The sequence below is a fragment of the Amphiura filiformis genome, chromosome 6, assembly GCF_039555335.1.
Source record: "Amphiura filiformis chromosome 6, Afil_fr2py, whole genome shotgun sequence".
In the NCBI taxonomy this organism is placed as follows: Eukaryota; Metazoa; Echinodermata; class Ophiuroidea; order Amphilepidida; family Amphiuridae; genus Amphiura; species Amphiura filiformis.
The window spans coordinates 68,576,701-68,593,969 of NC_092633.1; the positions used below are offsets into that span (position 1 = coordinate 68,576,701).

General features: G+C 35.9%; 1 protein-coding gene across 1 annotated transcript; it reads right to left on the reverse strand.

Annotated features, from left to right (window-relative positions):
- Positions 1-354: 354 nt before the first annotated feature.
- LOC140155911 (trimethyllysine dioxygenase, mitochondrial-like) lies at positions 355-17,224 on the reverse strand. The gene is made up of 8 exons (XM_072178928.1): positions 17,151-17,224; positions 12,693-13,004; positions 11,855-11,970; positions 10,768-11,027; positions 9,193-9,341; positions 8,303-8,323; positions 4,007-4,231; positions 355-2,533 (listed from the first exon to the last, which is right to left on the reverse strand). Exons 2-8 carry the CDS (start codon positions 13,001-13,003, stop codon positions 2,260-2,262), a joined length of 1,356 nt encoding a protein of 451 aa, XP_072035029.1. The 5' UTR covers position 13,004; positions 17,151-17,224; the 3' UTR covers positions 355-2,259.
- Between the last annotated feature and the right edge of the window lie 45 nt (positions 17,225-17,269).

The window sequence follows — 17,269 nt, forward strand, 5'->3', positions numbered from 1 at the left end:
TAAAAACTTGTGCATGCAATTGCAGGGAGAAGCTCCTTTAGATGGTGGATCCATGCAAAAGGCCAGTCAATCAATCCCAAAGTAGACTATACATCATGTACACACTGGTCTCTGACAGAATTACTGATATTAATTCAAAATATTACATTATATTTTACGAAGGTTTTTAAAACCCAACATTCATTAATTTGTTCAAATTATTACATATACATAGCTCACATCAGCTGCACATGTTCTTGATAAAATAATAAGTGTGTCGGTGCAAGGATGTTGGAAGTGACATTTTGGGTGAAAGTTAGTTTTTGCTGAATTATGAAAATATATATAAATGCACACATTTTAATCTATTTTTAGAAACAAGAAATTACATTTTAATTAAACAATTAAAATATTAAAACACAATAAATAAGTCAACAAATTGAAACCAAAATGTCTATAGTAAAAACTCATTAAAAAGTCACTAAGATGTAATTGCAGTGACACAATGCTATATAAAAAATGAATATTCCTATAAACGAATCCAACAAGCCAAGTCATGGTTAGGATAAGAGTTTGGCTGAATACAATAGTACTCCTGATTTCAAAATAATAATGAACCACTTTCATGAACATTTTCATATTGCGCTGTTACCTCTCAAAAGTCAATAGAATGATATTTGTCTCTTACATGTATGGCAAAACATTTTACACCCTTAATACTCAATTATTGAAAATGACTTCAGAAAAGTAATGACTTATGGATCAGGATTGAGGTATATTATTTATATTTTAAACATTGTTACACAAAGTGTAAATGTTAATATTGTTGTTTTTTTAATTTAAAAATCTTGTCACCTAGATCCAATACAACAGTCCATTTATATTGATGAATGTTTTCAGTCATCCAGTTTTTTTTATTTAATTCCAAACTTCAGTCCATTTATATATTTTCACAGATGTTCACTTAAGGTATATGTACAATTGTACATGGATAGAATGAAGTTCACAGAATGCAGTGTGTGCCAGGGTGTGTAACACTGGACACACGCCTGTATAACTTTCACTGGGAAGTTCATTTGTTAAGATTCAAGAAAATGTCTGAATCTTGAATAAATCTGAACAAAAGAATTTCCTAGTGTTTGTGGTCCTGGCAAGTGTTATTGGTTATTTCCTGTGGGCCATTCATCAGAACAGTGGAAGATGCATTTAAAAATATCTTGCAATTATTCATTTTGTTCTTAGAGCTTTAGTAACATAATCAAATTATGTTACAATAAAATCGAGATTGTTTGGTATAGTCATTACAAATCTAAAAACATTACTGTATTCTACCTAATTAGCAGCCTGGGTGATTAAGTAGGTCATCTGAAATGGGTGCTAAATAATATCAACATTTGGGGAGTAAAACAACATTTTTCATTAAATTTCAAGTGCAATTAATATTTTTAACCATTTTTGTGCTCAAATGTGCATTGAAAAGAACACTTACATCAAATTTAAGTTTGGAGAGGGATGCTAAGTAGGTATAATACAGTAACTTTTAAAGGATTTCTTTATTATAAAATTTCAACATACATTCCAAGAATCCAATTCAACAAATGCAATGACTTTATGTCCCTCATTTGATCAGCACACAGGGGAAAAATGTTAAGTGGATTCTTGGAATTCTATTTGAATCACCATTTCCTACATTGGTAAGTAAATATATAAATTAAGATGTAAGTAAATTAGAATAAAATCAATTGCACTTCTGGTACCTACCTTTAACCTGTGCCTTAAAAGAATATCTATTCATAAATTGGTGCATATGGATGGGAAAACATGCATTTCATTTTGGCATTCATGGAATGCAAGAAATAATATGTGACGTGGTATGTCAAAATGAGGCACTTAAGTGCCTGGGCGTGACAGTGAACGGAGAAACAGCAACAAAAACAGCCAGGGTGATTTTTATGGAATTTGAGTTTTGTGCAAATTTGTGATGCTACATGTATGTACTAATATTAAAAATAATGTCTGAAAGTTTTTCAGACAAAAATTCCCTTGGCAACTTGTATTTTTTTACACTTTTTGATGTAAACTTTGATCATTTCCCACAAAACATTGAACTTCAAAGGATGATATCTCATTTTTTTACTTTTAAGACATTCCATATCTTAGCTAAGGAATATCCTATTTCAACATGGGGAAAAAGTAGTGTTTAAAGGGAAGAAGTGTCTCCTTGAATGTTGACATACCGCATCACATATAATATGCTCAGACTAAATATGCTCAGGTTGACTATACTCTAATATTAGCTGCTGTGCGAAGTCTATTCAAATACTCGCATCTGGATACATAACATCCCGTCATGATGCGTTTCCCTGTGAAACCTTTTCTGCCATGCAGTACACGCCAGTTGTCAAATATCATCATTCGGCCAGGTTTCGGGATGACATAATAGATGCTGGACGGATCTCGGATCTCCTGGGCCAAAATACGGAAGGCTTTATAGTAAGCTGTGATGTCTTCTTCGGATAGGTGTGACAATGGACCTCGATCATACACATTAAATCTGTGAAATTAGATAGTAAAATGGCTGTTCAGCAATTTGTTCCCCTCATTTGATGATATACACCATATATATTGCATTGAATTCAAGAATATACCAGTGCCACATGCGAGTCAATTTAAACAATGTTGCTATGTCAGTTTGTAACCTTCCACATTGGAAATGATTTAAATCCTGAATGACAACACATGAATAATGTTTTCACAGATTTTGTGGAGAAATAGTCATTATTTTCATAGCCAGTATCTCATTGCATTTAGCTACACAATCTAGCCAAATTGTTATGCAACTGCAGAAAAGTATGCCATATTGCTATACAAATGTAATCGTTGCTGAATTTTTGCTACATTTCGGACACTAAATTATGGCATGATTATTTTGGTATATTGATGCAGCACTTTGCTAAAGCACAGCAAAACTTCAATGAAAGTGACAACATATCTATTTTGATAGGATAATATGTAATCGACCACTACTTTAAATAAGTGATCATGATATTTTGGTCTGCTTTGGACTATCTAGTGTGAGTCAGTGTTGTTACTAGCCTATTCTGATATAAGGGAAATTCAATAGTCTAATAAACTTTGGTTCACCTCGTGTTAGATAGGCATGAAGGTGCATATTTTGTGATCGCACCATCAAATCGCACATGATTAAGTTAATTGCCCAGACCATGCTTGCGTCAAAGGCAGACGTAAATGCACAAGGACAAAATCTGAAGTGTGGCATCTTCAAGGGCATGTAATGCAACAAATATGTGGCATGATCTGATCTATTCAAACCAAATCTACAATATTAATGAAATTGAGATAAAAGCAAAAAATATGAGCCAAAATAAAATAAATGTATTTTTTTTGCATTATCACATAGTGGTGTATTTGAAATATCAGGTGGAGCCATAGTGATCAATGTTAAGATATCATTCAAATTTGTTACCACATAGTAACATATAACTTTGCCGATCTATGTTAGATTGGAAGTACAATTTTACAATATTTTCATATTTTTGAAATAACATTCAAATATCTTAACATAAATGGCAAGTTGATAATCTATGCCCAATACAATTCACCTACTCAATCAACAATAAAATCCATCCATCACTGATGTGATAATACAGATGTGAAACACCAACAATTAACATAACTTTGCCAGGGTGTAAGGATTTCAACATCAGTAAGCGTAAAGGTACTGAGCAAGTTTTGTTATAGAAAGGGTAATAATGCGATTATCAAAATTTCTGACTTTGGTCTGTAAGTCTGTAACTGTAATTGGATCAGATTATGTCACATTTTGTTGTCTTTCCAAACTGAAGCTTTAAAATATGTAGTTCTTTACCTTTTCCCTAAACCCTCAGTTGTGGAAAGATATTTTAATCCACAACATCAGTACAAGCTGAGACTAAATAGGTATAATAGTCTCAGATACAAGCACACTGAATGTGCAACCTTTCAGAAGAAAATGTGCCTCACTCACCTTACATGCTCAATCTCATGTGTGATTGGATTCAGTGCAATAGTGTAATACGGTGTACTAAGATTCCGTGAATCACCTATGTATTGGCCAATCAGAGGGATTCTACACAATGTATCAAAGTGCTCTGGGTAGTTACGCCTTAAAGTGTCTACTGCACGAAAACCGTCTACCATGGGATTTTCACCTCCTGTGCCATCATGATGTAGACAGTGTAGTACCTGTAAACTAACAAGAAGAAAAAAACAATTAATCATGACTGAGGACAGGTCAAAGTGACCATCACACCTTTTTACGTCAAAATGCTATACATCCAGTTTTTCAATAGACTTGATTTGAACATCCTGTTGGCAATAGTAATAAAAAACATGTAATTATGCAATTGTGTATAACACAGAACATGTAACTGAACCAAATTCCCAAATGAACTCAAAATTCTCTTTCAAAATCTTTGTGATTTGGAATAATGAAATGTTTAAGTTCCTGTGTTAACAACAGAATAGTCAAAAAGTCAAATCAACAATCACTGAACATAAATATTAAACAAAAATCTACAGTGTTTCAGTTGGCACTTCAGTGAAGTATCATTATGCATGTATGATGGATTGATGGTGTGAAGGTTAGTGCAAATATGCTCAATAGTATACCATTCTATTTGCATTGATGCTGTCATTGATAAGAAAAGCTCTATGGATTTTCACAACAGTCCATGGTGGCACATTCTACATGACATCTATTACTGGCATGGGCGATACAGCTTTCCCCTTGAATGAATTAGACATCGCTTCTTGAATAGCCTCAATTGGTTGCTTTTTATCCCCTTTATTTAGAGGATTTAATACACCGTTTATGATCAAATTTGTTTCGGTGAAAGCATGTAGTGATGATAATGATGTGAGCTGGCCCAAACTTGTTTTCACATGCGAGAAGTTGCTAACACTTGCAACTGGTTTTCACTTACGACCACGCTTGGTCTGACATGGAGTGTGAATGTGCTCTCTCTCTCTTACTTTGCTCTTACTCAGGTGTAGTTAAGAGAGATTGCAGATAAGTATAAGATTGATACTCACAACAGCATATGTAAATGGTATTTGGCATGGATTTTCAGATGGAATTTTCGAGATTTTGTTAAATAGTTTCCTCTGGCATAAATACTGAGAACATTCCCAACATAATTAATAAGCACAATTGTATGGAATCATCTTATCAACTTCAGTTTATCAACAACATATCGACAAAACTGTTTAATGATGTCAGCCCTAACTTGCATGCAATTTTGTCAATATTATATTAATATTTGAAAGGAATATAACAAATTGTTATATTGGTGTAACAGACTGACAAAATAGGGTAATAGGCTGGGAAATTTTTGTTTTACACACTTTCTTTCCAAAAAAACACCTAAGTTGTGTGATTAGGGGTTGTATTTACCAATAATTTTTCAAATCACTCAAATTGGAATGCTTTTCTTGAGTCTATACATTTATTTTCCTCAAAAAATTTGGGTATGTCGGGTTATGCCAAATAAAACAATTTTATCCCCTTGGCCAATGGCCATGTAGTCAAGAACAAATTTGTTACTCAACTTTGGTTCACCTTAATTTCGGCAGTGACGTAGGTGCATATTTTGCTGGTCGTAGTATCGAATCATGCGGGTAAATTTCATTACGCAGAGATACACAGTCACATACAACGACGGCTTGTCAGCATACTTGTGACGCAACTGCAAAAAAAGCACTGATGTCACTATAATTTGGTTCACCTCAAGTTCGGTAGTGACATCAATGCTTTTTCGCAGTTGTGCCACAAGCGTACCGACAATCCACCCCTGTACGTGTGTGTACACTCAGCGCGTTTAAATACACATGCACGATTCGATACTGCCGCGAGTGAAATATGCATGTACCTCACTACCGAACTTGAGGTGAATCAAATTATACCGCACTGGTGGTGAACTAAAGTATACTCCTTCAAACAACAAATGTTAAACAAGTAAAGTTTAAATCTACTTTACAACAAAAGTAACAAAGCTGTAATCTCAATAAGTTAGTGCATGTCACCTAAAACACTGGTTAAATCTAAAACTTAACTTTAACCTCAATATGTACCGTATATTCTCTAATAAACTCCCTGCAGAGAGGCGATAATTAAAGGTCTTTTTAACAATGGAAATTCCCATTACAAACATTGCTAGTACCATCTGATAGTGCCGTACAAACAATAAGGAATTTCTACAAATACTGTCAGCTCTGTTGATAACAATAGCCGCACACATGGATATTGTGAAATCAGCAATCGCATCTTCAAAAATATGGGTAATGTATGGTATTTTGACAGTATTTATGGAACAGTTTGACTGAAAAAATGCTGGGAGCATTTATTAGAAAGGGAGCATTATTTGAGAATATATGGTAACAGAAAATGTGGACACAGGCGATTCCACGAAAACAGGGACAATGATTCAAAACATGAAAAATGTTCAGGTCCACTACGGAAGGTAGTAGTAGACCTACTGCAATCTTGATGAACTAAAGAGCAGGTGGTCATATGTGAATGAAGAGCTGAAGACAGCCGAGAAAGCATAAGAAGGAGCCTTGCACCTGCTTAATTAAGGCAGAAAACTAAGTAAGTACATTGTAACACACTTTGATATTCTTTGTAGCAAATGTTAGGAACACAGTGCTTCCAGAATGTCTACAAAATTAAGATGACAAACAAGTTATAGATGAGGTGACATCATACCAAACATTTGGTTTGTCATTGTTCTCTGACCAGCAGTATGAGCATGCATCATGTTTACTTAACAAGCCATGTTTTTAAGGCTGGTCTGAGGGGAACATGACCTAGTTGACACACACATAAGGAATGGTATGGGTTCTGTAAAGGCTTGATAAAGTGGAAACTCATTATAACGAAGTTGTCAGGGACAGAGAAATTAGTTCTTTATATCCAAATTTTGTTATATCAGAGTTGTAAAAACAATAAATTACAAAAGAATTTTGTATCTTGGTTCTGGAAAAATACTTCTTTATAACAGGGTTTTTCTTGTATCAGATTTCGTTATAATGAGGTTTTACTGTATAATCAATGTCATGTCCACCCCATGTTCATTTTTTTTCAGGAGTTGAAATGCCCTAAATGGTTTTGCTTTCATATATTTTTGGTCTTAACTCAAGTACTGCAAGACCTATGGAAATATTAATTTGGTTATTGGCTTCCTATAGGATCAATGTATTAATATTTAAAGGTATACTGCAGTTTTTTACTTATATAGCTAAAGCTAGGACAATACTGCTATTGAAGAGAAAAACTGTCATATGCTGTTCCCCTCAAGCGCGCATATTGATAAAACTGTTACTACTCTTTGTTTATAAATACAACAGTCACCTTATCTATACTAACAAACAAAAATGAAGAAATCAAACAAGCAGTGACATATGTTAGAATATCAACAAAAATACATAGCCTTTACAAAACCATGCAGCTTTGCGCAGAAGATAAATCTTTTTCAGCTTAAAATTATAGTTGAGATAAAATGACAGGCTATTGATGTTATTGAAAGCAGAATGTTCCCATTAGCAGCCTCACTGTCACATATACCCCAAATTTTTCTTAATCAAAATGAGGCTTTTGACATCAAGAAATAAATACCTTCATTTTCACCACAATAGTTGTGTATTATTTTTAATGGAGGATGGTGGTCCAATTGGCAACCTCCTCACACCATCTCCATAATTCCTCATAATCAAATTTTAAGAATTTGGTAGCTGTGGAAAAAATATCTAATTCTGAGTATAGACCCTTTACACAGTCATTTCAAAACAAGGTTCTATCTGCAATAAAAAAATATGTGTGTTGTGTGTACATACACCTTTCATGCGCATATTTCAATTACTGCTTATGCTTAGCAAAAGTCTTCTGATGCGTTGCCTAGAAAAGCGCTTTTTGCGCATGCGTTTGTAGGGAGAACCTTGTTTTGGTACCAAGATAGCGGATCCGTGCAAAGGGTCAATTGCTCTCAGCAAAATCTGACCACCTCCTTTATGATCAATCTAATCCCCTCTAATTTCTCTTTTCACATCAAAATTAGAAGCAAAAATTTATCATGCCTCTCCACAGTAAGCAGTGTGGATCCAAAGCAATTCAATCTTGAGTGCAAACAATTAATGGGGAGAAATTGCACCATCCTCCTCCATCATTTTAATCACATTTTTCATCTGGGCTAAACTGCATTGCTTTGATCTAACCATGCATAAAATGTAAAGATGCAATGAGAAATAGGCAAAGTAGTACAAATACCTAGGACAAACATTATTCAATCTGAAAGAAAAGAAAACACACAAAAATGGAAATGAGGGAGAGTGTGGTCCAATGATAAGGGTACTGAACTCTAAAGTCTGTCTCATCTAAAGTAATCGCCATGTTGGATTTTGCAGTGGTAGACTTGAATCGGTGCTTTTATGCGGTTGCGTTACCAGTGTATGGACAAATTGCCTTTCTACAACTGTGTATATGCCTTGCAGGATTTGTTTAGCGCACACAATTTGAATCTGCCACTGTGAAATCCAACATTTACTCTCAAGTTAGACGAGACACATTATAGTGCAAGAGGTATGGGTTTAACCCATGAATGTGAGGTATTGACGATGAACACCTAAATTTAAACTTGTACAACCTACATGTAAATGTAAACATAAAATTCCAATTAAAACTCTTTTTAAAATACATTAGAATTTGCACAATGAGAGTGTTGCATCCTTCAGGTACTGTGTGGGAACATGGTGAAAAGTACAGTACTCTATACATGTATGTACAAATATTGCTAGGTAGACATAAAGAAGGAAATACGACATGAAAAGAACATGATTGTGTTCATGAAAAAGTTACTTTTGTAGGTGTCCTCTCATTCAAACATGAAGAAACCCAAATATTTGTCAACAACTAGCATGCTTAAGTCACACAAATCATGATCACATATCAATGAAAGAAAACCTGCATTTTGTGTGTTTCAATCTAAAGTTGCAGTTAACAGGTGCATTGTTGATTAAGTTTAACTGAATGATTGCACAGGTTCTGACTTTCACTGAATTTAAATCACTCAACAATCTTAGAAGTAAGGTGCCTGCTTAACACTATAAAAAGGAAATCAAACTTAAGTGCTTCAAAATTCACCTGATTTACACACTTACCCAGCAGGCTCATAAAAGTATGATGTATCGGTGTGACTATCCAGATTTGCATTAGTGAATGCTGTGTCGGCCATGGCCAAGTCTGCTGTAAATGTCCACATTTTTCCATAGAAGGTATCTAAGATGGCTCCAATTCGCTCTACAGCTGTCTGAAAAAGTAATAGAAACAAAAAAGGCATATTATACTGAACTGCTAATAGGGGCACATGTGAAGGGTATATTATTGAGTCAGAAGTACTGTACTCTATAGCTTCAAACTGGACCACCAGAAATGTTAAAGAGCCATCATAATTTTAATGTCATGATTTCACTCACACTAGTACATGTATATCCTCATACTTCCACCCCCCCCCCATCTCTCTCTCTCTCTTTCACACATACATTCTTTATTTTTATCATTATGTCTTATCACAACTAACTCAGAAAACAACCAAGTTTGATATAAAATTGGATCGATTGAGCCCATATTTATTGGTCGAGCTATGAGTTTTAAAATATAGGATGAGATGTAGTCAAGTCCAATATTCTGAAACTCATAGCGAGACCAATACATATTGGGCGTAAAGCATCCAATTTTATCATTATTATGTGTTGGATCCAATATTTTCACACACTTGGATTCATCAAAACATAATAATGATCTATGGAGGACTCTCCTCTCCAGCAAAATCTTGCTTGCCTCCTTTTTCACCTTTCCCCATTTTTTCCCCAGATCTCCCTCATGAAATGCTGCTGTCATCCAAATTTCAAGATAAAACCCCAAAGAGTAGACTTATTAAAGTACAGCCTACACAATAAATAAGGTACCCATTTTGTAACATGATCCCACAGCCAAGGTGAATGTCCACAAGTTAGGAAACAATAACCAATAGAAGGTACAGATTCACAAATTCCAAATTTTCAAATTGCATCAACATTTACCGTAGCAAGCCCATTGTCAGCACTTACCAGTCACCATGCATGCTCTTGTATTGATTGATTTACTGATTGAATAGTTTATCATGTGGCACTCATGATGTGTACAAATTAATAAAAGTGATAATGAAAATTGCAACTTTTGAATCTGTACCTTTTTGTTTCATTGGTGATATCTGCATTATTTTCCGTCATTGATATCTCAAATTAAAGAAAACAGTTACATTGCGGTCATCTTGATTTGTAAGATATATCCTCACCATGGCTGTAGGATCAAGTATTACTTTCTGAAGGTTTTACCAATCTACATTCAAGAAGAGAATATAGAGATACAGAAGGATATGTCCAACCACTCTGTGGACTGATATATGCACCTGTATCTTAAGATCACATGAACTTTGGCACATGAGTAACACCTCAAAGCTCAAATTTGGCGCTTGCCAATTGGTAATTCAAAGTTGGAAATGTTTTGGGCTAGTTGTTATCCCCAGTGGAACCATCACCCATGTGTTCATGCACTGACTGAAAACACAACAACACAAGGTTGACTTTCAAAATTACCCCAATAAAGAAGGAATTACTTCGACACCTTAAAAGTACACCTTACCACAGATGACACTGTGTGAAAGCACTTCAGCAATTTCACCTGTATTTACTAACCTGAGTGTCTTCCTCTGTAGGTGGTACATTACACACAAATGCTATACCATATTTATACAAAGTTTCCATGAGTGTCTTGAGGGCTTCATCTGTACTGAGTAACTCATCAAATCCCACATCAGCTGGCAGCTGGCTCTGTAAAGCAGCACCATCCCATAACACATGTTTGTGATCTGTGCCATTACCATTGGCTAAGTGTTGACCAGGACCATTCTCTAATAACCAATCCCAAGGGTAACAAGTCTCATGATTATCAGGCCCTGCAAGATGAACACAAAATATATGCGATGATAACAAATCGCTATCATATCACTCCTGCAAAAATTTCAGACAATTTATTGCTCTTCAATCTTTTTGTTCATCAGCCATGTTACTATCATGCATATCATTACAACAATACTTTATACATGTAGGCCTATACCACAGTACACAAAATGTATGACCACTTACGCTGGACTAAATCCATCAGTCGTCTACACTACGCATATATTTGTATGCTTCGTAGTGATGACTGAATATGGCGGACCTGTGAAAATATATTTTGCGACTTTGGTTATGTGCCATAGCGTGACTGCCTAGCGGCGCCCTTGTACCACGTCGCGTATACGCACCATTGTGACAAGATCACGCTTTGAAGTTCTAAAAACAACAAATTTGGTTTTTGGACACAACTGCGCACTCTTAGTGAAAGTTCAACATACTTTGGTTGCAAAAGTCCACCACTTTTTTCCACATAGTTTTCTCAGTTGTCAATCCAGAAGGTTGACGAATGAGGGCAGCAGTCTACACTTATCAGTGCAATAACATCAAAAGTGACTGTTCAGTGATTTTGTGTTTTAATTTGCTCACTTATTTATTGTTCTGATATTTTAATTATTTAATTAAAATTTAATTGATTGCTTCTAAGGCTTGTAAAGTAACTTAAAATGTGTGCATTTAGTACCATACTTTCATAATGCATTAATTAATAAATTTTGCCCAAAATGTCACAATGTACAAAATGTACAATGTTTTTGCACTAAACAAAATGTAACATGAACAAATAAGTTGGTGTGGTTAGATTAGATTGTGTCCAATAAACACTTACACACAATATTCATTCCTTCCTCAGTACAATTTAATGTCTTTGGTACAATGTCTGGGTCTACAGTATCAGTTGCTACCAAATGTTGGTTTGTGTTCACATCAAAACATTCTGGACATCTACAAAGAGTGTAAGGAAGAAATACAGAATATTAACACAATATGGAATGCACCGTATTCAACTTAGTAAGCACCCCTACAAGGTTGTCAGACTTGAAAATGGGCAGTTCCTAATAAGTTCTCTCATTTTCAACACACATCTGGCTTGACAAAATGAAGAACTAATCCACTGATTCCACTCAATATATGAAGAGCTTGGTTTCAGAGGTTGTTGGGCACCAGTCCACCAAGTACTTATAGGTACCCTGATGATTGTACACAATACATTTTATGAGCGAAGATTGTTATTTTAATTTTGCTCTGCACACACACCAGTGTGACTTGATCTAAGCTGATTTTACAAATGTTACCTTTTAAATAAGTCTTGATGTCAAGTATATGAGAAGCATATCCAAGAACATGTAACCACAAAAATCCTCCTTAAAAATACACTGTGTTAATAGGTCATATCTGTTTTGCTCTATGCAGCCCATGGCCTTTGACCTCTTGGGTTGAGAATACCAAAAGATATTTCAATGGCCATGGCGCATCATTCAAATGTGTTATTTCTGAAGGTCATGACCTTTGGGGTTGAGTCTACTAATAACTTAAATCTAGGAGCAACAAGCTTTAGTCTACAAAGTATGGGCCCTGAATTGTCATGGAATTGCCCACAATTCAAATTCTCAACAATTAAGAATTAAACACCATTCCCATGCAGATAACAAGAAACAGTTACTTACTGGCAGTGATCTCTTAACCAGAAATAGCTGCAATGAAATGTCTTGTCCTGCAGCCTAGCAATCACATGGTCATCTGTCAGATCAAATGTTACTTTCTTCTCTGTGTTAGCAGATGAACAATGCCGGCAGATTGACCCAAAAGTGTGTATTGAGGACGGACATTTTGATAGAGTTGAGAACCAATGACGTTGATTTATTTGGAGCTGATAGGTCTGTCTTTGGCTCACAGATTTAAGAAGATGTTGCCTTCTCACAGATGTTGTCAGAGTTCTTGACAACCTGCGGAACAACAGTGGTACTAAGGATGCCATCCTGTAATGGAAGATAGAAAGAAACTTGGTTGACATAACTATCACACAACCGACGGAAGGCTTTTAGCCTTGATGATCGGTCACAAGTTGACATGATCATCATGGATTTTAGCAAGGCATTTGACACTGTCCCACATAACAGATTATTACTTAAACTTGACAACTATGGTATCAAAAACAAAACTCATGCTTGGATTTCTAGCTTTCTCAAGTGCCGTGACCAGCGGGTAGTGTTTAATGGTGAGCACTCAAGCTGGAGTAAAGTTATCTCTGGTGTGGCCCAGGGCACGGTACTTGGGCCGCTATTATTCCTTGCTTACATTAATGACCTCCCTAATTACATATCATCCACAGTTCGTTTATTCGCAGACGATTGCGTTTTATATATAAAAATGATTTCGATACATCAGAACTCCAAAATGATTTAAACACACTCATGAGCTGGGAATCAAAATGGCAGATGCATTTCAACCCAAGCAAATGTTTCCTTATGAGACTCACACACGCACGTTCACCCAAAGAATTTAGCTACAAGCTAGGTGAATCAGTGCTAAAGGAAACAACTAGCCATTCATACTTAGGTGTGGAATTTACCAACAACCTAACATGGTCCAAGCATAAACAACATCACAGCATCAGCAAACAGGTCGCTTGGTTTCATCAAAAGGAACTTACACTCTTGTCCTAAAAGCACCAAAGAGCTGGCATATAAAACCATTGTCAGACCACTGGTAGAATATGCTCCATCATGTTGGGATCCACACACTAAGAAAGCCAAAAATCAAATTGAAATGATTCAAAAGAGAGCAGTGAGGTTCATTCAGAGTGATTACCACTCATGCTCTAAGGGATGTGTCACAAAAATGACAGATGACCTTGATTTCACTTCACTTGAAACCAGAAGAACCAGTCATCGTCTCACAGTTCTCCATAAAGCTGCTTCCGGTCACCTATTAGGCTAATGAAAGTTGACTCCCAGTTTCCCGTTACCCGACTCCGGTCAGAAAAAAATGCCGATCAAATATTTCATTATTTTCCATAATTTCATTATTTCACATTTTTCAAGTTTTTAAGAAAAAAGGATAGTTTTAATGTCATCTTTCACGTCCGACACGTATTTTAAGCACTTTTACGCCAACCCTGACCGCCCGAATAGTCTTTGCAAACGCTGGGTTAAACTCACGTGGTAAAATGGCGATATCAGGGGCGCATTTACTGGAGACTAGGAATTCCCTGCATCTAAGTTTCTCCTACCACTAAATGGATAGACCGAACACAAAGAGAGGCAGCCAAGTTCGCGGGAACCAGCGTATGAACAAATATGAAAGCATTTCTACCGTGCACTATGTAGCGCGCTATATATAGACAACATCAAAATAAATAAAATAAACAAAATTTGAAGTCAAATTTATTCTGCTTTTCTTACAAATATTTATGTATTTAATAAAATAAACTTATAAATAAAATGATTTATTTGTCAATTTCTTGCATGGTTGTTTTATTATTAACACGTGCACCCTGTGATGATTTTTACCAGCAACCTCCAGTTTGTGCAAGTAGACAAACTAATTTCCGTATAAATATTGCTTCCAAAGATGTGCTGGTGGAGAGTAAGTTTGGTTTGTAAAAAGTAGTGTGCAATAGAACACACAGACACAGTGTATTTATATGGAAAAGTGGTTCTCCAAAGACTATCATGGACTTCCGGTGCTTTCATAAGTTGCACAACCTATAGGTTAATTTGAAGATTCCAAAGAAGATGTGCTTAATTAAAATTTGTTTTGAAGTGAAGCATGGTCATTACTAACTATACTTTATTATTTTATTTGGGCCTCAAAACATAGCATTCCGGAATTAACTTTGCACCGATAATGAAAGTTTGAAAATAATGAATAATGAATAATGAAACAGTCACCTACCCAGTCATGAAAAACTATGTAACGGGAAACTGGGGATCAACTTTCATTAGCCTTACCCGTCGGAAACCTGCTTCAGCCTCCTCTGCGTCAATCACGGCTCCACAACCATTCTGCTTATCAACAACTACACGTCAACAAAGACGTTTACAAATACGCCTTCCTACCCAGAACTGTTAGAGAGTGGAACGATCTACCAAATCATTTGGTTGACATTCTAGATCCCACTCAATTTAAAACCAACGTAACCAAACACCTGCACCTATCGCCGAACAACTGAATACAAGCACAACGTATGGACCAATATATTTTTGTAAACATTTTAGGCCTATAACAAAATGTATATTTCGTACAAATTGTACAACTACCGTATAGTTTCTACCCTATGACCTATAAAAGTTACCTGTTATCAAAGTGTCCGCAAAAAACTGGTCATCGCAAGTATCTTTGATGCTGAAAACTAATGATATTCACGCAGGGACAGGCCAAAAACCTTACCTCGATCGTAAAATCCAGCCGATGCATGTCATAAATAATTCATTATTCCATTGTGTAAATGATAGTGATTGTGTCCATGTATTGTTATTGCACATGCGATCTCGCGCGAGAGCAGTTGTCAAGCTGAATTTATACTTGATCGCTGGATCACTACGTGAATTCGCCTCTCGAAAACCTCTACGAGGTTGTTGCATCGAGCACGCTGACTGGCTTAGCAATTATCAAAGTAGTTTTGTAAACCAATCAGGTTAGACGTACTTTACTGGCGAGTCACATTAATTAATACCGTAAAAGGCGTCGCGTTCATTGATTGGCTTACGATTTCAAAGAATGGCTTTTGCAACCAATCACAATACGGGTTATATGGCGCCCGTCGGAAATTTTGCATCGTCCACGATGACGTCATGCCCCAGCGCCACGAGGCTTGCTTTTCTGCTAAAGCGAGCGAGTGGTATAAAGTCAGTTTCACACCTGTGATTTATGGAGCACATCCACAGCGCATTTGACAGATAAAAATGAAATGGGCAATTCTAAGCAACAGGATTCCATGAAATGGACGATTATGTAAGTTATTCTACAGGATCGGTATGGTAATAATTAACAGCTGGTCTGCTGTATTTGAAGTGCATATTGAAGTTTGTAAATTTGTGACTTCGTATGTTATGTGTACCGTAATTGATATTATAGGAAGCTTAAATTGGCAGGCTCTCATGCAATGTATCCGTCTCTTCTGAACATATATGGGCATTCAGGGCAAGTCATACTGAAGTATGACTTGCCCACACAGGGTATAAGGCCAAGTAAAAAATAAAACATGTTTCACGTCCGGTTTTGAAAAAAAGGAGGAAGAGGGGCTTTTTATTTTCTATTTTTATCATAAAATTGGTGTAAATACCCATACTTGGAGCTATTTTTTAGCGTGTACAATAATGCCTGGAAAAAGGAGGAGGCCCTTTTTTATTTGTTGTTCTGAGAGTTACACCCCCTCTAATGATCACAAAACCTTCCTAAAATGTTTCTTGTATCTTAACAAGGCTATAGAAAGCATCCCATCTTCCTGGACATGTTTTTGAAAAGTTATAACTGAATTTCAAAAAATAAAAAAATATTTGAAGAAACCTCAAAAAAGGAAGCGGGAGGGGACGTGAAACATGTTTATTTTTTTATTTGGCCTAACCTGCACCTACAAGAAATCAAGAAAGCAAATAGAGACTAATTCACATGAACCGCATGCATATGCGCATATCAACCTATCCGAGTGACTCCGCAAGGAGTGTTGGGCAGTATCTACATCAAGATCAAGAGAATGTGCATTAGCATTCATTGTCATTGACATTGTCATTGTTGGCATTGCCATTGCCATTGCCATTGTATTGCATATTGCCAACATCAGCGCTGGTAGTAAATTCCAATTTTCTTTGCTTTACCTCAGTCGTTCGTCTCAAAATTAAAAGGCGACATATCTGACAGTAAAAGCTAACGTTTTATGGAAAAGAAATACAAATCTATTTTTTATGGAAATGTTTCAATAACAATATGGCTTTTAACTTTAAATTAAGCTTAAAAATTAAGTTTGTAATAAGCTTACTTGCGGACGTCGTTAATTAACAAAACTGCTCTGATATTGTTCGTGTGACGTTGTTATCACACTTCTAACACTTCTTAGCTTATGTGCCAGTACTGATTTGCTTGCAAAAAACTTTAGATAGGTCCAAAGTTCAGCAAATACCAACCTTATCTTCTTCGAAAGACGACTCGGACTCACATATTTCTTTCTATTTTTTTTTTTGCTAATCACAGCTCGTACGACCGAAGGCAATTATAGAGGGCGCTCTCAAAAACTTTCACTTTT

Excerpts from the sequence above, each read along its gene's own strand:
- LOC140155911 (XM_072178928.1), bottom strand. The coding sequence starts at position 13,003 with ATGGCATCCTTAGTACCACTGTTGTTCCGCAGGTTGTCAAGAACTCTG. Across the intron at positions 11,971-12,692 it reads TGGTTAAGAGATCACTGCCA|ATGTCCAGAATGTTTTGATG; the intron begins GTAAGTAACTGT and ends CACTCTTTGTAG. Across the intron at positions 9,342-10,767 it reads CTACAGAGGAAGACACTCAG|ACAGCTGTAGAGCGAATTGG; the intron begins GTTAGTAAATAC and ends TTACTTTTTCAG.